The sequence below is a fragment of the Pteropus alecto genome, unplaced genomic scaffold, assembly GCF_000325575.1.
Source record: "Pteropus alecto unplaced genomic scaffold, ASM32557v1 scaffold164, whole genome shotgun sequence".
In the NCBI taxonomy this organism is placed as follows: Eukaryota; Metazoa; Chordata; class Mammalia; order Chiroptera; family Pteropodidae; genus Pteropus; species Pteropus alecto.
In genome coordinates, this window is record NW_006439568.1 from 20754381 (window position 1) to 20776519 (window position 22139).

General features: G+C 42.4%; 1 protein-coding gene across 6 annotated transcripts in view; it reads left to right on the forward strand.

Annotated features, from left to right (window-relative positions):
• Window positions 1–22139, forward strand: part of NCALD (neurocalcin delta) — a 382331-nt gene that overhangs the window by 353495 nt on the left and 6697 nt on the right. For 5 of the 6 annotated variants that reach the window (XM_015593057.2, XM_025050121.1, XM_015593058.2 and 2 more), the window contains one exon: window positions 8978–9374. In XM_015593057.2, the coding sequence (XP_015448543.1) occupies window positions 8997–9374 (378 nt within the window). In that variant the 5' untranslated portion in view covers window positions 8978–8996. Of the gene's footprint in view, window positions 1–4577; window positions 4588–6762; window positions 6769–8977; window positions 9375–22139 lie in introns of those variants that run through there. The other variant, XM_015593056.1, reaches the window with a different exon arrangement.

Consider the following 22139-nt stretch of genomic DNA (forward strand, 5'->3'; position numbering starts at 1 on the left):
CTCTGCAGCCAGCCCTGATTTGACATCTGGCCCCAAGGCCCAGATGTGCAGCTCTGATGTAGTGGTCTGATGGCCAGGTGGTCAGACATGGAAGGAATATGTGCACTTCATTTGAAGCCCTTGATCTCAGGTTCTCCACTGATTTCTTTCTTTAAAACAGCTTTATAGTTTCCGCAGGTCTGGAAGGTGACCGTTTACTATGGCCCTGTGGGTTTACTTAAAGATACTTTAAGCATGCAATATAAGTTCACCTCCAATTGCTAACAATGTAGGAGGAAGTGGGGAGGGGAAGGCGGGGGGCGTCAGCCATCAGCTAGACTTGGAGTAGCAGGGAAAGCAGTGGGCATGAAAAGTCAAAAATTGAGGATCAAATAATAGGGGATTTAAGGTGCTCTTTGGGTAAAATATCTCTTTAGGCTGAAAAAAGAGGGGACATTTATGTGGTAACAATAATGTACTCTTTAAAGAACAGGGAGAATGTGCCCCCCTAGGTGCTGGAAATAGCAAATGTCAGGCTTGCATGCATGTGCCTATAACATGGGAGGGCCAGCGGGTGGGATGGAATTCCAAGTCCAATTCCAGTTCCCGTTCAAGTCTAATCCAAGCTGGAGTGCAAACTCTCGCAAAATGCATGGTTAGGACATGAAGGCTCTAGAGGAAAATGGCTTGTTGAAGAATTTATAAGGGAGGGTCTGCAATCATGATACTTGTCAAAGACATCAAGAACTTCTTTGCAATAAATCCAGGAACCAGGACTAAGGTAAATACCAAGTGAATAAAGGAAAATTGAAGCAACCTAAATGTCCACCGAGTATGATGAAATAAATTTCATGTGATGGATTACCAAAGGGCTGTAAACCTCACATTACTAACTATTCTATCAGCCACCTGATTCAATGCTCGGCATAATACCATCCATTGAATTCAATTACTCAATGAGAATTCAGCAATTTAAAAGGACGAGATATATTTATGTGTATAATATAGAAGAATATCCACGATATACTTTTAAGTAAAATGAAGGTTACAGAATATTATACTATGATCCATCCTATTTGTTGTTAGAGTGTATAGATTTCATATGTATGCATTTAAATGTCTAAGAGGATATATACGATGAAAACTGGTAATAGTAGTTATCTTCTATGGAGAGCTATCGGATCAGAGCAAGGGTGTTCACGGTCTAATTTCTACATCTCTTTATTTCTTATAGTTTTACAGTAATAATGTGATACTTTGGTAATCAGCAAAAACAAAAATGGTATTCCCATTTTGCGGGGAGGGGCAAAGAGTTGTTATATAATGTTCTATTCAGATTCTTAACAGAAATCTATGTTTTGTTAGCAGTAATGTGGTTGTACTTTATTTTTATGGAAAATAAAACCTGGAAAAGAACTCAAGACCAGGCCCCCTGCAGTCTGAAATGCAGGCTCTGTAGACAATAGCCCAGATCATTTGGAGACCACACGCCCTGCTCACCCTGAGAAGGGCAGACAGGTGTCCCTGGCTTTATGTCTCTGCTTGTTTCTAGTGAGCCTCCTGCTCAATATGTATGTTGTACCTGTTCAGTTCTCACCTCAAATCTCTCTGCAGGAGAGCGAGTGCTAGGTATGTGACCATGAGTCACAGGTGTGTCCTCCTCAATCAGGAGATGTGGGTCTCCATGCCCATCCTCATAGAGAAGAAGGCCTCCCTGCAAGCAGTGGCTTTGTGACATACTCAGGCAATGCCAGCAAAGCCATTTTGTGATCCACCTGAGTTGTAGGAAATAGATCAGGTTTCCTTTCAACAGCCGATCTTACCAGAGGCTGGAGGACACAATACGCTTTGGTCAAAATAAAACTAAGTTAGGGATTATTATGTAACTTCAGTTGTCCCTCTTTAATATTTTAATTTTTCCCTTTAAGCTCCACTGTGTTTCATTTCTTAATTTGCTCATTATATATAAATATGTCAGTTTATATATATGGTCTTTCAAACTCCCACTGAGAGGCAAGTTCCATTAAACAGATATTTCTAAGGCAATATGGTCTTCAGATTTTTATTTAGTCATTTTTTTTTGGTCATAATCAAAGATAACTGACCTAGAAATGAATTTGCTGGGTTTTAGCTACCTGTACAATTCAGATGGCTGTGATACCTGAAGTCATGGTAAATGAACGCTTGCTCCCGTTCCTATACGCTTATCATTTCCTTCCTCATATTTTAGGAACAGTTTTCTAGTTATGTTTTCATAATTGAGATTTTTCATTGGTTGAAAATTCAAAGCAACTTTCAGAGGACAAAGCGACATGTCCCAAATAGGCAACTATTTTAATTATCCTGGTCTCTTCCTGAAACCACTGTGAGTTCTGCGTTCTTTGTTGCAGCTGAACTTGACTTTAGCTGCTCGCATCTTGTAAATTCCATTTTAGGAGACCTCAGTGCAATTTGCATTGAGACTTTTCCTCTGAAGCTAACCAGGTTACCCAGGGTAAGTTATGACTTTTCTCTAGAAGATCTAACTCTGGGCTCTGAAGAATTAACTTACAGAGTTTTTACAACCTTATGAGGAATTACAGAAATGAAATGCTACAGATTTTTCTCTCCGCAGATACCAGAAATAAATAAGGGAGCACATGAATTCCAAAAGACTGTTCACGAGTCGCCATTGCCTTTCTCTGTGGCATCATTTTTTGGTGCTGGCCCTTTTTTTCTTCTTTTTAAATGAAAAGTTAACTTCATGTTTTAGATTCCTGGTCATGGTTCTTTGTTGGTGGTTTGATGTCTCTTGTATATTTTCCCTTTTTCATCCATGGTCAATATTAACCCGAGGTTTATTTTTTGGGAGACTGGATTTGTCCCAAAATGAGTTGTGAAATTCCATATTGCCCTCGTCAGAGTAAACTATAGAATAACGAATTCTGATGTTTAATGGAATAGATGTGCATTGCACTTGATGAAACGCAGTACAGATTCAGAAAAAAATAGTATACATGATATATGTTATGTATAATATACATTTTATTTATAAGGGTTGAAGAATTACTTGCTATTTAAAAGTATTCTTCAAGGCCCTGAAATAAAAGCCCTTAAGAGGTAAAATATGAACCATGCAGGAGGCCAGGGGACCTGAGCGTAGGGGACTGAGGGAGAAGTCAGAGATGGCCAGGGGCATGCTCAGACCAAGCCTGGTGGGCTAAAGGAGGGAGCCTGAATTTTAGTAAGTCTGCATAGAGCTTTAAGCAGAGCGACATAGTCTGTTTTGTGTTTTTCAAAGGTCACTCTGGAGAGCTGAGTGGAGAGTAGATTGGGGCCAGAGGTAGGGAGAAGGAGGACAAGAGCAAAGAGTGAGATTCTAGCTAGGATGGTAAGGTGGACATCTAGGATGCAGATGATGGTAGTTGGGACCGAGGCTGTGACAGTGAACATGGAAGTAAATGGATTTGAGACAAATTTTGGAAACAGAATCAACAGCGTGTGCTGACTGAACAAACGTGAAAGAAAGAACAGATCGGTCCTAGGGCTGTGGAGTGAGCAGCTGGGCGGACGACGGTGTCCTTCACTGAGCTGGGACAGGTTGGAATGAGGGAGAGCACAAGACTCAGAGAGGACACAAGAGCTCCAATTCTCATCATTCCGTTCTGTTGAGCACTTTACTGTGCCACGCAATGATGAAGAGGGAATGGTTCAGCCTCTGTGTTGTCTTCCCTCCTCGCTGGCCATTTCTTCTCATTCTCCTCCTCTCTCAGAGTCCAAAGGTCAGAGTGACTCAATCCTTATCCCCTTTTCTTTTCTACCCATTCACTGTTTTGGTGCTCTCCTCCAGCCTTCGGCTATAGATACTATCTATATACTGTTAACCCCCGAATTATGTTGCCTCGCTGGACTTCTTCATTGAACTTTAGACTTACGTACCCAGCTACCTGCTTGGCGTCTTTAACGGGATGTGTCATAGGATGCATAACAGAATTAACACACGCACAGTTAAGTACCGATATCCATGCCGAAGCCCTGCTTCTCCCACCACCTTTTTCTCATCTCAACAAACCTCAACGTCATCCTTGCAGTTGCTCAGGCCAAAGGTTGGAGTTGTGCCGGACTATTCTTTTTTCACACCCTAGATCTGAATTGTCACCCAGTCCTGTTGACTCCTTCAAGCTGTGTCCAGAATCCGGCACATCGTCACCTCCTCTGCTGCTACTGCCTCGGCTCCGGCCAGCCCCGTCTCTTGCCTAGATCACTGTGGTGGCCTCTGAATGTGTCTCCTCACCTCTGCCCTCACCCTTCTTTAGCTTACCCTCAACACAACAAGCAAGGTGGTCTTGGTAGAATATAAGTCAGTCCTATCAGTCCTGTGCTGAAATCGTGCAGCTACTCGTCTCACTCGGTGAAAACAGAAGTCTTTACGGTCACCCCCAGGTCCCACATCATCTGGCCCTCATTTCCATCCTGACCTCATCTCCCTCACTTCCTCACGCCCCCACTCCAGCCATAGCCCTGAGCATGCTAAGCATGTTCCTCTTCCAGACCCTTCTCATTTGCTGTTTTCTCTGCCTGGAATAGTCTTTTCTGTTATCCCTATGGCTACCGCCTTTACTTCTTCTGGTCTTTTCTGAATGTTACTTTCTTAATGGGGCCTTTCGTGGCTTCTTATTTAAAATTTCAACACCCAACCACCCACCCTGGCGTTCTCCGACCCCTGTCCTTCTTTACTTTTCTCCAGGGCACATCTCCATCTAACCTTTCACTTACTTACTGTGTGTCTCCCTCACTGGAGACAGTAAGCTCCATGAGAACAGGGAATTTTGTGTCTGTTTGTTTCCTGCAGAGTCCCCAGTGCCTAGAACCGTGCCTCACCCCGAGTGAACACGTAGCACATACGTGTGGAATGAGTGAGTTCCAGTAGAAAGTTGTCGCCTCTCTCTTCACCGCTTCTTTCTGACTTTTTATGGAACTATTGTTTTAATTTCTATGCATCCTTTGTCCATGGAGCTGGTAGGGTGTAGTGGTAAAACCAGTGGACAGCCAAACACAACTCCAGCTTACCGTTTGGCTGTGTGACTGGGGACAAGTTGCTTAGCTTCTCTGAGTTTTAATTTCTTTGCTTATAAAATGGAGAAAGACTATCTTGCCTATAACTCAGGATTGCTGTAAAGATTCAGTAGAATAATGTTTGAAAGGCTATCAAGGATAAGACGTGGTTTTCATTTTCCATGATGTCTGACCCTGACTCAATGCTGGAGCTCTACATGTGTGACTGTCTCATTTAATTTTCACATCAAATCAATGAGATATGACCTCATACTACTGAATTCTTTTTACAGATGAGAAAACTGAAGTCCACCAAGAAGTTGAATGTATTAGCCAAGAGCTAGTCAACAATAGAGCTAGACTTTGAAATCAAACAATTTTATTCAATGGTCTGAGATTTTCCCCATTATGTTCTACTGGATGAAATAAATGTTTTAAGACTGAAAGGAGTAATGAAAAGGATTTGACCTGGGGTGCAACTTTTGTCTCCAGCCTCTTTCTTGACTGCTAATTAATTTGGCATTTCCCTGATGTTATTTTTTCCCCCTCTTTGACTCAAACAGGGAGAAATTTCCATCTTTCAGAAGAAAAAGGTATTGTCAGGCATTCCTATATTTTTCCCCTCCTCCCCCACGGAGTGAAACTGTTGTACGTCCCCTGAGATTTTTGTCATACAGCCTAAACCATGTCCAGATGGTTTTTGCAAGTTCAGACGTAGTAAAGTTTTTGTAGTTATCTACTGAAACGAATGCAGGACTAAATTGCAAACACCCGCTTCCCAAATAACTTATTCCATGCTCTTCTGCCTTGTTTGTGTTATGGTCTTTCTGTGCTAATGAATTCGTAAATGTGGTTTAATTACTGTTTACCAAAAATAGCTGCACACACATCAGTCTCAGTGGGAGACTTAGCCAAAACGTTGAGGCAATTTGTTTCTAGTGCAAAAACAGCTAATACATGAGAAAACAGTTTTTAAACATTGAGAAAGAAACTTCGGTTTGGTTTGGAAGAAACAGTGTTTGATATATTTAGGGAAATAAATTATTCTTTAAGAGAGTGAATTTAAATATCATAATGGCATTCCTCCCTCCCCACCCCCAACCCCCACCCCCAAGGACGGGCACGTGGTAATTTGCACGGAGCCAAAGTGTAATAAAAAAGTGCAATAACGGTGATTTGATTGAACACCACACCAAAGAGCTACATCTTAGAAATCCCTGAAAGGAAAACTCAAAATTATTTGTAAATTCCATCAAATGTTTCAGTGCCGTAAACCCATGTATTATGTATTACCTCATGTTTCTGAATTCTTGCCTCTGGCAAATTGCCAACTTAGCAACTAGATGACGGTTTTAAAATTCTAATAAAAACCAGCCTCTCTAACTTTCCTTTTATTTTCCCCTCCAGAATAAAAGGAACATAAGAAGGGAGCGAAAGTTATTAGAAGTTTCGATTTATAAATTCTGTTTGGAGTTGTAGTTTAATTTTGCTCTTGCATAATGTAATGTTTGCCTGATTCCACAAAAAGAGGGACCTCTGAAAGGAAGTTCCTTCCTGCAGCTGGTGGCCCTGCTAATAGGAAGGGACCTCTGTTCTCCCTGCCCCTCGGGGAAGCCTGCCTGGGGGCGGGAGCAGAGCCAACTCTGCCTCCAGTGCAGAACTTGGAAAACAAAATCCGTCCACTTGGCAGCTGATAAGGATTGCTTGTTGCTTCCTGAACTGTGGAGGTTAAGTAAGAAATCTGAGCAGTGTGAGGTACAAATACTGCCCTCTAGGAATTGATTTTTAGTGAGGGCAACAGACAGGTGTTCAGGCAACTTAATGTAAGAGACCCCAAGAGTGGGAGGTGGGGGAAAGAGGTGTAGGTGGGTCAAAAGGTACAGACTTCCAGGTATAAGATGAATGAGTTCGGAGGATATAATGTACAGCATGGTGACTACAATTAACAAAACTGTATTACGTATTTGAAAGTTGTTAAGTGAGTAGATTTTAAAAGTTCTCATCACAAGGAAAAAAATTATAACTCTGTGTGGGGATGGATGTTAACAAGACTTATCGTGACCATTTTACAGTGTGTGTGTGTGTATATACATATATACATATACACACACGCATATATATACACATATATATAGTGAGTCATTTTGTTGTACACCTTAAACTTACACAATGTTTTATGTCAATTACATCTCAATAATACTTGGGGTGGGGATTCCCAAGACCAGGTCTTATCTACCAGACAGCTTTAGTGTGTCAAACAGCGTTCTGAAAACCAGGGCCTCATCTTTGTGATGGAAAGACTCATTTTCCAAGATTATTCCATATTTTTATGTTGTAATTATTTATCTGTCATTCATTAACTCACCAAATGTTATTTGTGGAAGGTTGGAAGGTCCTAGGGAGCCTAACACCAATGGAGACTGTGTCTCAAGGGGTAAACTATGCAGACGTAAATAAATAAGTGCACCAAGTATAAAATCTCAAAGGAAAAGGAAAATCATGATTAAAATAGAGATATATTGTCTTTTATATATTCTATAATTTTCCAAGCCTTACTTTCAGTTTTTTTCCCCAATAAAAGAAAAATGCAGAACTTCTTTATGATAAGCAGTTTATCTTACCACACTTAAATCATAAAACTTTGGAAATAGGAATAAGCTCCGGTATCACCTCCTCCAGGAAGGCTTACCCGATTGCTCCCATTCGGCTGAGGTGTCCTTTCTGTGTGTTCTTACTGCACCACATCCATTTTCAGTTTACTGTATTGTTCCCTTCCTGCCACCACCACCCCATCCATATACAACTGAGCGTCCCTTAAATAGGAGGGGACATATCTCACTTTTCTTTGCATCCACAAGGCCAGAAACATGTCTGGTATAAGATGCTTGATAAGCGTCAAAGCTATATGAATAGAAAGATGGTAATTACAAGCATTTTTCCAACTAATAAAAATTGCCTTTATTCTCAACGTTATATTAAGTTGAAAAATATGGAACAAGAAGGTACAAGATACATATTCTTGTTTTTTTAAATGTAAATGCATTAAAACATATGATAACAGTATATTTAAATAATATACATTCAAAAAATCTGGAAGGATACACATCAAAATACTAGCAGTGGTTGTCTCTAAGTATTAAGATTTGAAATGATGCTGATCTTTTTTTTAATATATCACTTTTTTGTTTTACTATTTTACTATGGATGTGTGCTACCATTAGGATAAGAAAATATGAAGTTATTTGTATTTTTAAAAAGAAAGTTTGGCCTATTTCATAAGTAACAATGATAAGATATAAACAAGTTTATGAAGCATCATCTTTCCCATCTAAACCCAATGTCAACAGTGACTTGACTTTGTGAATTTAAAAAACTGACCTAGATTGGTAGCATTTAATGGTATTAGTTTCTATTTTCCTTACTCATGTCTGTGTTTATAACATTCAGAAGGTACCCAAGCAGCACTTTATTAGTAAATATTCTAGTAATAAAACAAGGCAAGTGATCGCTTCTTTCTCTCTCTCTTCCTGTCCTTTAATTACCCCTTCTAATACTTGGATTGGGTGTTAGATCCCATCTTTTTAATGCCAGGGTAGACAACTTGCAAACAGATAAGACACAACTAATTCTCTCTCTCTCTCTCTCTCTCTCTCGTTCTCTTTTTCTCCTTTTCTCCCTAACATTCTCCCTACTTTCTCTCTCTTTCAATATGCATCTCTTGTTTACGGTCTGGCTCTATGTAAAAGAAATATCAGTTTCTGGTCAATGATATTTCTGCTCTGCGAATTTGGCCTGCCTCTCTTTCTATCATTTTGTTTGGCTGACCACAATGTTGGGAAACTTAGACAATATTGTTAGACTAAAATAGAGTTTATTTCTTTTTCCCAGAGGAGCAATCACAAATTATGAAATGTGCCTCTAAAGAACAAGTCTAAAAATTATATATATTCTTTTCTATCTACAGCTGAATTCTTGCTGCCAAGATGGGGAAACAGAACAGCAAGCTGCGCCCAGAGGTCATGCAAGACTTGCTGGAAAGCACAGACTTTACAGAGCATGAGATCCAGGAATGGTATAAAGGCTTCTTGAGAGACTGCCCCAGTGGACATTTGTCAATGGAAGAGTTTAAGAAAATTTACGGGAACTTTTTCCCTTATGGGGATGCTTCCAAATTTGCAGAGCATGTCTTCCGCACCTTCGATGCCAATGGAGACGGGACAATAGACTTTAGAGAATTCATCATAGCCCTGAGTGTGACATCAAGGGGCAAGCTGGAGCAGAAGCTGAAATGGGCCTTCAGCATGTATGACCTGGATGGAAATGGCTACATCAGCAAGGCAGAAATGCTAGAGATTGTGCAGGTATGTAGCCCGAGCCCTTCCCAAAGAGAAGAGTGTGAGTTGCAGTAAGAATTGGAAGGTGCACAGTATAGCTTAGGGCAGAGGTTACAAACTGGTGGCCCACCTGGGCACTGATTCGGCCTACCCTGTGTTTTTAAAAACATCGAACACACATTATAAAACATGGAAATTGCACATAAAAATGCGGATTGCTTGGGGGAGATCTGGCAACACTGGGCCCCCATTCTTTACTGGCTTAAGTCACCTGGGACTTTGTGGTAACTTTCATCCTGCAGATGGACATGCAGTCTACAGCTGGTCAAGCCCACTATGGCCACTCCATCCACTCATTGCAATGACCTGCCTTTGAGGTCATATCTCCTGATGTGGTATTTAATGGTTAAACTCTGACTTGGGTTCAAACCTTGCCTCTTTAAGTCACTGCCTCTGTCACTTTGACCAAGTTAGTTCACCTAAGTAGCCTCACTGTCTTCATCTGAAAAATGGAACTGCCAACAAAGCCCACCCATGTCGTGGGGTGATTTTAAGATTACATGTGACTTTCCGTGATCAATGCTTAGCGCAGTACCAGCCATTAGAAAAGCTCATCATCATCGCCGTCATTAATTTACAACTGTATTAGACTCTCGAATAAAGGGAGGGATCTCTAGGTTCTATCTCATCAGAGATACAGCATTGTAGAGTTGAAGCCTCCATCATTTCGGTGGGAGGCTTCAACTCCATTTTATTCCCCCAGATCACTCACCCAGAGTAAGCTTCCTGAAGTAACAGGAGAAGGGGCCCGTGTATTGGCCACGTTTTCCTTGTGGGACACAAGGGGAAGGTGGGAAAGGGACAAAAGGAGCTATGTCATGGCAATGGCAACTTGATTAGTGGGGAGTGGGACCCAGAGACAAACCTGAAAACCTGAGACGTGGTTCAACAGAGGATCCGGGGAGCCTCAGCTGCAAGCGATCAGAAGGACGATCTCCCTGGGCGGGTGGCAGCAGGGAGAAACGGCGGTCACTCACCATCTTGGAGGGCGAGAGGGGCACAATAGGGAAGAATCTGGCAGCACAGAGCAGAACCAAGACTGGGCATTTGGCTTCCTGAAGGGCTTATCACAGAGGCCAACACTCACGCTGGGACACCTGGGTTCAGGGGGTGGTGGAGGTGGGGGGTGGTTTGGAAGGTTGGGAGGTGGATGTTACATGAGGAGGCAGAAAGTCCTTAGATGCTGGTGAGAATGAGGGCAGAGGTGTAGGGGCACTTGCTTTCAAGAAATCAAGGAGGCCTGGTTACAGAAACTAAGGTCGGAACCCGAAAGATGCCCAAAAGACTGCCTTGTTATGGAGCCTTGCGGCTGAGACCTGGGGTTTGCTCCTGGGCCAGTGAGATGGAACCTCACGGACAGTTAGAGTGACAATTGTGAACCGTGAAGGGATTTGGGAGCAGGAGTCCATGTGACCTCCCTGTATTAGGAAACTCCAAGATCTGCCAGCTGGTTCTCCGTTCTGCTTGGGCCACCAGTGGCTTTTCCTTCACCCTGAGCAGTAACTGTCTGAAGAACATGTGTTGAATTAATCCCTCAGAGACAGGGATCTTAAACAAAAAGAAGGATTTCTCTCCTCTGCAGGGATAAATGTATGAAAAATGTAATGTCTACTGTAAAAATAGGGGCAGTATAGAAAAAACTGAAAGAAAAAGAAAAATTCTCCACAACCCTACTCCATCCACGGAATCATTGCTAATAATTTTCTAATATATCCTCCTGGTCTTATTTCCATGCATTTAAAAATATTGATTTCATAATATATATGAAATTTTGTATCTTGCCATTTTCACTTAATATAATAACACAAGCATTTCTCATGTTATAAAAACTTTTGATAAAGATATTTTAATGGCTGCATAATAGTCATACACTATAATTTACTTAATTTTCACTTATTGTTGGATAGGTTCTTTCCAGTTTTCATTACTATACATACTATTGTAACTTTTAAAAATAAAATGACAAATAAATAATTCTTGTGTATGCAGCTTTTGCTATATTTAGGATTATTCCCTTAGACTCAATTCCCAGAAGTGCAATTACTAGGCCAAAGGGAATGAGCACTTATTTCTATGGCTCTTGGTACACTCTACCAAACTGTTTTTCCAAATGTCCTCCTGAAGTGAGTAAAGTGTGCCCCATATCATTGCACGTTTACAATTTTTCTAAATCTCTGCTCATTAGACAAAATTTAAAATTAGACAAAAAGGTGAATCGTTTTAATAGCTCTGTTTTGTCTCTCCTTTTTATCCGGGAGCGCCGTGCTCTGCCCCGTGTTCTCTGCTTCACTGCATGACGGGAACGAGCATGTTCTCTTTTTGGAGAGAATTGCTTTCTGATTGGGATCTAAGAAGAAGAATTCCTGTCAGCCACTGTGTTATGTCCTGTTTATCATTTTCGCACAGCCCTCCTGGCTGCCCCTGGTCAGCGGTTTGGTGGCCAGGACTGAAGATGTTGAACCCCGCACAGGGAGAACCCTGCAGACCACGTGGCTAATAGCAACCACACCATTCCTGCATTCATTCTGCACTTAGAGTGAGACACCTACAAAATGGCTGGCCCTGGGAATCAATAGTGCAGGGAAGAGAATAGACTCTCTCCCTGAGCTATGGAATCCAGTTTGCAAGGGAGAGTGGGAACATGGCAACGAATGTGCCAGGAAGGTGCCAGTAAGCAGTTGCTGAGCCCTTGCTGACTTCTTCCATGTTCGATGTGGAATATAAAAACTGATCATGAAATTGAAGGAGCAACAGCCTAACAAGGCATTTCTTCTCTGTAAAGTACCTCGGTCCACAGGCCGACAGTACGTTTCCAGGCACACGTATCTGGAATGACACCGAGTCCTTAATAAACACTTATATACTCAGGGCTTTTAAGAAGCTTGAAAATGGAAGGCTCAAATTTCCCAAATTGTCTTCTACAATATCACACCCTGATGATTAATATGTATAATGGTAGAGAGGAAATATTGCAGCATCCCGAGGAGACTTCCAAATCACCAACGAGATTAGATTAAATTTAGAACCATTTTCCTATTAAAGGCTATGCTCTTCTGTTCTGCTACTTTGCAAACCAAGAATTTGTGTATTCTGCTTCATTCTTATGCTGATCCCCTATTGCCAGTGATTCTGGATGACTTGGAATTTGCTGTAGGTTACTACTAAACTTCCCACTCTATGTTTTATCCTCTTGGCCGCCCTTTGAAAGCCCACACTCTAGGCCTTGCCACTGTCCCAAGAAGCTGTATGCCTTCACGGGGATTCTCTTTTTTGGTTCTAGCTGATCTGCAGCATTTAGGAGAACCTACATTTGCAGATGCTACATTTACTTCAGAAGAGTCACTGTACCTTAGATTTCTGCTTTGTGCCTCGGTAAATATCTGGTAGAAGTGATAAGATGGAGGCAAGCTGTGGCTTAGCTGAATCACACACAAATTCAGATTCTATTTTGTGAGTAAAACCTGCTGCTTGATTACAAGTGTCAGTATATAAATTCTTGGCTGAACCTCTGTCACTCCAAGACTCAGAAATTTATTTAATGCAGGTTCAAAATGTTCAGTTATAAACATTAATAACTGGTCAAGGGATTGGGGTGCAAACAAGTTTATAATTAGGTTTGACAATGAATGAAGTATAGGACTCTATACGTTTTTTAGTTTTTCTTCCCTGATGTTGCTTCCTGTAGTTCCACAAAATATTGTTTATGGCAACAAGCTGGAATCCTTTTTTACTTCCTGACACCCTAATGTGGACTCTGTAATATTGAAATACACAGTATGAGTTTCCATTGTGGTGCAATGAACAAATTATCATAAACTTAGTCCCTTAAAGCAACACGAAGTTATCATCTGACAGTTCCCAAGGTCAGAGGTCTGAAATCAGTTTCCGTGGGCTATAATCAAGGTGTCCGCAAGTGTGTTCCTTTTGGAGGTTTTAGGGAAAAGTCTGTCTCCTTGTTTTTTCCTAGTTTCCGGCATATTCCTTGGCTCGTGGCCCTTTCCATTCATCTTCGAAGTCAGCAACAGAGGGTCGATCGCGTCCTTCTCATGCTGCCGTTCCTCTGGGTATCTCGTTCTGTTTCTTCCACTCATAAAGCCCCTTGTATTACATTGGGACCACCAGATAACCCCGAATAATCTTCCCATCTCAAGATCCTTAACTTAATCACATCCACAAAGTCCCTTTTACTATGTAAGTATATCCACAGGTTCCAGAGATTAGAATGGACACATTTTGGGGAGGACCATTATTCGGTCTACCACACGCACTGAAATGCAGTTTAGTTCCTTTTTTAAAAAATAGTTTTGTGCTATATCAACATCTGGATGAATGAGCAAAAGCATATGCAGATTTATTTTTAGAGTCTTAAACGAACATTTTCACATGCATCTGTTTGTTTGTTTTTTTAAGTGACAAATTTAGGAACATGATTTAGGCCCGACATTTTATTATGGCATCAAAACCCGCCTGCCAGAGTTCTCAAACCAGATAACGACTCTGACCTTTCTCCGTGTTACAGCTGATCCTCGCCTCCGGGGCGGGGCTAGGGTCAGCCCGGAACTGACAGAGGGAGGGGCTCCTTCCTGCCCTACACAGTTCCCTGTCCCTCAGCCCAGCTGGAGGCGGGTCTGAGCACCCACGACCATCACAACTGCAGGCATGTCTGAGGAAGGGCCAAGGAGCACATGAGTGGCATTGCCCTTTGGGCCATGAATGCTTAGATGCTCTCTGGGATTTTGAGGGTGAGGGAAGGCTGAACTGAAGGATCCAAAAATGGGACCACAGCACTTCCAGGGAGAGAGTATGAGAAGAACGTGGAGTTAAACTGTCCCTGCTTTTGTTCTCAGAAAGTTCACAGGGACCCTTGAAAGAACAAATTTGTAATGACAGAGCTTCCAGTGGTTGGGAGCATGTAAACTGCCTTGCATTATCCTTATGGATGAGACAAAATTGATCATGCTTATCCAAAACGAAGATGAAGAGGGAGCCAAGGGAAGAACTGGTATGTGAGAGTTGGCGTCTTGGTCAGTATCACCTTGACCCCCTCTTTTTTCAATCTCCCTTATTCTTCGTGTCCTTGGGCAAGTTGCTTAACCTTCCTGTGCATTGTTTTCATGATTTGTGAACTGGAACTAATCATAGCACTTGCTGCCTCACAGGTCATTGTAAGGGTTAAATACTTATTACAAGTACAGCATCCAGAACAGTGCCTGTCATGGGATGTCATTCAATAAATGTTTGTTACTGTTATTCTCTAGAAGTTTCCAGAGCTGGGACAGGATGTCTCCCTGCAAAATAAAGAGAGGTCTTTCCCCATTCAAAGATCAAGGCAATAGATAGAATCTTCCATTAAGTTTTAAGTTAAATTACCTAGTAATAAAATGTATGTTCACAAAGAAAAGAGAAGTAACCTAACTAAACCCCCAATTGGTGGACCCTCACGGAAGAGACATTCTCATATAGGCAACTTTAGGAGTTCTCGGCCTTCTTCAGCTGTTCTTGTCTACCAAACACCAGCCCATCTGGGAATAAGCTCAAACTTCTGGCTGCTCTGATGCTCACAGGACTCGGGTAAAAGGAAGATCACCTTTTCGGGAGAGAATGTGGTTGGCACCAGGAGTTCTCCAAATCCAAACTGTGGCCCTCAGCCCACAGGTGCACTTTGTACATTGGGACAGTTTGGAGATGGCCTGTCTGTATTTGTTCTCAAATTCAAGTTAGAGACTTTCCGAATGGAATATATAGTCTGACGTGGTGTTATTCATAGCAGTCCTCAGGAATTTACTTTAAAGACCAAGTTGGAATATTTTCTAATTAGCATATTCATTACTTGGATGTTAATGATTGCTCTGAAAATACTTGGCATTCAAATAATCTTTGTCTTAGAATCAGACTCTCCCTCTTAGATATGATTCCAGGTAAGTGGCACCTTTTGTGAGGGCAGAGTGAATTTCAAAACAACTTTTGTTTACCTCTTCACACCTTTTCTTTGTGAAAAGGCAGGAGGTTGGGTGTCTGACTGGCTGCCCATCACAGATGTCATTTTTGTTTCTTTTAGCAATATGGGAAAAAATTGTTTTCTGATTCACTCATGTGATGAATAAGGCATACATATCTCTACAGCAACTGGATGAGGAGGCAGGAAGGTGATGATGGTGGCAGTGCCCTCCAGGAGGACCAAACAGACCCACAGATTAATCCCACCTGGTCACAAAAGCACCAACTGTGACCATTTCAGGCAACCAGCTTGTGAATATTTGTGCCAATGAGGACCAAAGGAAGGGCCAAAGAGAGTTTCATACATTCTTTTTAGAACCACTTCCTGAGTAGCACTTGCATTTTTTTCTCCTAATGGTCTTTCTAAATTGATATCATAGACACCATATCACTTTTAATAGCGATCCTTAGAGACCTAAAACACTGTGCTCGTCTGAGAAAAAAAAAAAAGCGTGTGCATGTGTGGTACGGGGAGAGCTTCTAGGCCATCTTGATGTGGCCTCCGGGAATTCAGCTCCAAACTCTCACCTAATTCTCAATCATGAATACAGACCACAGAGGTTACTCTGGAATGCAACTTAGATCCCTTCCCTGGAGGAAACTCTTTAAGGCAATAGCTTAGGCTAGTGACTTTCTCTAAGGAGTAACCTAGTACTTGCTTGACTGTTGTGTTTGGTTTTCTCCCTTCCTGTTAGGGAATTAATCCTACCATGACAAGCCACTCTGTAGTTTAAGAGTTTAACTCTTAGCGTCAAGTATGCCATCTGACAGCAAGAGTGATGCCCACTACCGAGGAGGCACCTCTCTGGCTGTCCCCTCCCAGTCTCCTCTGCAGACACCCCTTCCTTCTCCTGTTCCCTAAACATGGGTATTCCCATGCAGAATTCCAGACACAGCCTTTTTTCTTTCCATTCCCTCCAGGAAGTCTCATCTTCTCAGGGCTTGTTATGAGCTAGGCATAGTGATAAGTGCTTTTCATTCTGAGGTAGTGTCCTGGGGTCATGGTATCAAATCACCACAAACTGGGTGGCCTAGAACAATAGGAATTTATTCTGTCACAGTTCTGAAGGCCGGAAGTCCAAAACCAAGGTGTGGGCAAAGTTGGTTTCTCCCGACTCCTGGAGGACACCATTTCCATGCCTTGCTCCTAGCTTCTGATGGCGGCTTGCCATCCTTGGCGATTTTTGGCTTGAAGCTGTATCACTCCAGTCTCTGCCTCCATCATCACATGATGCTCTTTCTGTGTATCTGTGTATCTGTGTCTAAGTTTCCTCCTTCTTATAAGGACACCAGTTATTGGATCGATTAGGGCCTTCCCTAATCTAATAGCTCATTTTAACCTGATTATACCTTCAGAGACCCTATTTCCAAATAAGATCACATTTGCAGGTTTTGGGTAAAGGTGAATTTTTTTCAAGGCACGAGTCAACCTAGTACACCATCATTGTCTCATTTAATCCTCACAGCAACCTCATTGACCTCATTTTAGGTATGAAGAAAGAGATTACTTCCAGATCTTCACCTCTACTATGTCCAGCCATTAATGGGCATCTCCTCTAAGATGTTGCACTGGTACCTCAAAGTCAGCATTCCAAAAATAAATGCATTATTGCCCCACCAAAATGGGAAAGCCTATTGCACAACTCCAGAATGTCTGTTGAGGACAGTAGAAGAGATTTTAGGAAGGGGCTGTTCGAAGCTGCCTTTGAATAACACTTTACATAAGATTAAAAAACTATCAATTGCCCATATCTAAAAACAATGGGTACCACCACTGACTTGAAATATGATAGTGGCAGGAGGAATAATAGATTTAAAAAATATTAAGTAAGCAGATTTAATAGATCTGGCGACTGCCTGGATATGGAGGTAGATAGTGGAGAGATGCCAAAGCCGTCTTTGACTTGATTACAAGATGAATAATAGGGCTTTTTACAAAATGATACAGTTTTTTTGGGGGGGGGGGAGGTTGGGGTAGAGAATAAGAGTGGAGCTGCTTTGGTTGAAAGAGGTAGGGCCCTTATTTTCCCCTTATCCTCTCCCCACCTGTGAAAGCACCTAAAGCACCTCGTACAACATTAGGAAAGTTGCTCATTTAACGTATCCTTCTAGCTCTAAATAAGGAGGTACTTAACCATTCCAGATACATAGCTATTCATCTCATTTTAAACATGTTTCCAAGAAAGATCCTCACGGCCTCTCCTCACCCTCATTTCCTGATGTGAAATAATCTCTAAGCAGGGTGCTGATCTTGATCTATAATCTGAACAACCCTGTACTGCCAAACCTCTTCTACTCTCGCTTGGTTGTTGCGGGGCCTCGGATGTCCTGTTAGGAGAGAAGAGTCAGTCCGCTTTCCTTCAGAGAGAAGGTTCAGCTTCAACTCTTGGAGTTGCGCCTGTCCTCAGTTAATCCCACAAATTTTATTGGTTAGGATGTGAGTCCTTCCTTTCCAACATTCCAAAAGGGAAAAAAGAAAGAAAAATGTAGGCCGTGCAGAAGCTGGTAAGTACCCTAGCCACATGGCCCATATAGGGCAGAGCCAGAGCCCGGCCCCTGGGTGTCCCATAGCTCTTCGTTTACCCAGAGACAAGAATAGGGCTCTTCAAGTTTAATTAAAAACAGGATGTCTCTGCTGGGCCTCTCATTGATGTTGCTAAAAATAAAGTAGGGAAGTAGCCTGGCCTCTTCATGGTTTAATTCCATTAAATTGGGGAGGAGTGGGGGAAAATTGGAGCTAATAAAAGACATGATTTGTTTCAGATTGCTGTCTGGAGTTGGATCTTTTCTCTCTCCGTGCTGTAGAGTCCTAGATGTTGAAGTTCTAATGCAATCGGCTCTGGGTTGTTGATGCCGTGGGAAGGGAGAGAAGGGACAGACAATCCCCTTAAATGTGGTTTTGCCGTCATCCACTTACTCACTGCTGGGAGCACTGGGACTCATCACCTCAGCTCTTTGCTCACTGCTCTAGTACCACCCATGTCAGAGACCTGGTTTTGTGTGATCCTCATCTGTGGGTTGAGGTACATTAAAAAAAAAAAAGAAAAAATCTAGTCAGTGCTACGAGAGCCTCTGAAAATGCGAGCCTCTTAAAGGAGCACTCACTCCCTCCTCAACCCCACAATGTACTCAGATGTTGTGCTTCTTGCCCCCTTCCAGAAGTCCCATTTGCAAATATATTCATGTATGGGCATCTTGACTTTCTTCATTTTTTTGTTTTGTTTTGTTTTTGTTTTTTTGTATTTACTTATCCCAACTTCACTCCTTTCTCCTTGTGGCTAGACTAAAACTCTTAAAAACTTCCTGTCGATTGTCAGAGCCTCATTTTCTAATACAAATCCATTTGTTTGCTTGGTCTTTCATTCATTTGTTCAACAAGAGTATTAGGGAATAATCTCTAGGTTATTACACAGTTGACTTCCCATCAGAATCCCATAATGATAATTTTACAAGCCTTAACTCTTAGAGGCTGAGAGTTACACAGAATGTTCCAGACTAGTGGGTTTTACTTGTACCGTGTGACCGAGATGTAGAATAAATAAGGAATTGTATAACTATTATTTAGGCATTATTAGATTCACTATACCCATTTAAGTAATACTCATAAAAAAATGGGGTGCTTTTAGTCTCCAGTGTGGTGTCTCCCAAGCCCTCTGCCAGAGGATTGGTGAGGTATAAAATAAGAAAAGCCACATTGGTCTTGTTAATAACTGAATCCCCATCACCTAGCACAGAGTAGACACTCAATAAATAATTGTTAAATAAATTGTGGATAATTATTCTTTAATTCTCTAAAGACCATTGCCTGCAAATATGGGAATAGAGGTAGATTTAGGAAATAGGTGTAGATAAGAAAATCAAATTTATTATCAGTTCCATCTCTTTCTTGCTCCTTGGAGAAACATAAATACCTTAAGGTGGTCTGTGAGGCCTCAGTGGTCTGCTCGAGGGGCCTATCTTATGCTACGCTCCCCTGCATGCCCTCTTGGCCTTAACATCCTTCCTGCCTCAAGTGTCCAGACATGTGTTTCCCTCCGTCCTTTACCTCTTTAAGCTCTAGGCTTTCTTCATCTCTTTGCTCAGTCACCACTCCTCAGCGTGGTGACTCTCACATCCCTAATCTTCCCGACAAGGCCCAATTTCCCCATTACATCATCTCATAAGACCATGCATCTTCCTTTGTAGCACTGTTCTCAACAAAAGTTTTACCTTTAGTTTCTTTTTGATTATTTTAATAACGTCGGCCTGCCTTATTTAATAGTAAACCGCATGAAGGCAAAGGTTCAGTAGAACATAAGGCTTGTGATCAACTGTACAGTAGTTGATCAATAAATGTTTGGTGCATGATGGAGTGAATGGATGAGTGAGTGAGAATGGGGGAGAGAGTAAGCGAAGAACAGTGGTTTTATTAACCTGGATTTGTGGGTGGACTCTCGAATCCACGAGCCCCTGAAGCTGTCTGCAACGGCAAGCGTGTATCCATGAGCACATTAGCTTGGTTTCTAAGGTGAGAGCCCATCACTTTACACAGACTAAGAACCTTTAAGGAGTTTCACGTGAATATGTTTAATCATATGAAGAAAGAGAGAAGAAAAACAAGAGGATGGGACCACGAGAAAAAAAAATTATGAAAGTATAAAGGGGGAACTTTATAACAGAAGCAGGATAGGAGAAAATCGAGAGGAGGAAGAGCATGACGAAGGCGATGGGGTGGGCAACAGTTATGCCTTAATGAATCCTGAGCCCGAGCCTGTGCAACACCTGTCGGGGGTTCAGTGAATAGCCAGAGCCCATCGCTGCCCTCACATCTGAAAGGAGAGTGTCCCGGGTCACTACAATTCAGGGTGAGTGGAACGAAATGACGCAGGAGAGGTTTAGATGGAGCCATTTGCTGGCACAGAGGAAAGGAGATGACACAGCAGCGTGGACGGCTTCCTAGAGGAAGGTAATGTGCCCTTAACATGGATAGGATTTCGAGGAGAGGGGAGAGGGGCTAGTGAGCACTCAGAGAAGAGAAGAGTGTAAACAAAGCTGCTGGTCCCAGAAACCAAAGTGTGTGTTGTACGGGTGACCAGGTTCTCGACAACCTTTGCGAAGCATCTGAGGTGGCCAGTCATAGACACAAAGCAGGTGGCACCTGGAATTACCAAGTGAGATGACCTTCCTGAGGCCAGAACAGACTCAGGGAAGGAACAAACCAGCCCCAAAGAGGGTTGAAGATATGTAATTACACAGCATCCCTAAGACTTCTGACAAAAAGTAAACTTACGGTCTCCTCCACATCATTTCTACAGCTCCTGAAACATGGCAGCTCTTGATCCTTTGAAGTGGTCATACTTATATATGACCTAGTGAGATACTGGTTTCTAGATACTATTTTTGTTATTGTTGTCTTAAGATTCCTGGGCTTGGGAATTCACAAAATATTTAGACTGTGTAAGTTTGAAATTCCTGTGAGGGGGGTGTGTGTGTGTGTGTGTGTGTGTGTGTGTGTGTGTGTGTGTTCATCAGTTGGTGCCACTGATTCTCTTTTAACTGGTCAAGAGTTACAGAAAAGTTTCCATGTGGGAGAAAAGAAAGCCAAGGAGAGGGTGCGAGGCCTCAGGACATCGCTGGAATGGAGACTCCTGCTTTCTGCTCCTTTTACTAAATATTCACCTGCCCTATAAAATCTCAGCACCTCTTTCTCTCATTTGTATAAATAGCTCTAGCTCTATGTCCTTCCTAGTTCCCCCAAGGAGTCAGGTATCCCCAGCAGCTTGGCACTTTAACTGCAGCACAGATGGCGGTAGACCTGGGCTGGAGGGGACGGCAAGTAGGGGTCCTGGAGGAAGACAGAGTATGGCTCACCTCTTGCCTCTAGAGCACACTTCAGTGAATGTTTCTTGGGAAAACTGACTGTGGCCAAGTTTATCCCAATGACATCCATAATCCCAGACAGGGCCACAGCTGTGAGCTTGACCTTCCTCCCAGATGGAATCACTGTGGAGGCTGCTTTGGAGTGCAGCAAGAGCTTTGGATGGGTTCAAGACAAACTCAGGGAGCCTGGCCCAAGGGGTCCCTACGGGGTAGGATCAGCCCAAGGGTCAGCACACTGGGTGACCCCCTTTCTCATTCTTATTTTGTCACTGGAATTAGAATGTTTATCACCCTTTCTCCAGAACACTTTAGGGACTTGAGGCACATTGATCCTAAACAAGACTGTAAAGCAGACGAGCTCAGCCGTTCGTACCAGCTTCTCTCCCACAGTTCCCACTGAGAGGCTCGCTCCCTTCAGCTGCCTTCTCTTCTCGCCCCTCTCCAGCTCTTCCACTGCACGCACGGCTCCAAAACTTTCCAGATTTTTCTGCCCAACCCCTGGCAAAATCTACATTTTCTAAAACTCCTTCCCGAGCTATAGTTCCCAAATGAATCTGATTAGCAAAGTCATGGTCTGGGGATGAAAACAAGGACTTTACATTCTTCTTCTCACATAAAAACTAGATTTGACAACTGAGGCCTGACTGAGTACCATGGAGTGGGGATGGGATCCACATGTAGCAAGGGAGACGGTTTCAGTGCTGCTTACAAAGCTTTCATTAGAACCCTCTTGTGCTCATCAGATTTCAGATGTACCCCGCTTATCTCAAGCCTGAGATTGAGTAATTATTTAATCTAGAACTCAGGTTTGCAGATTGTTATCATCTTAGGGATATTTGGGATTCGCTGAGAAGACATGTGAGACAATTGTCACAC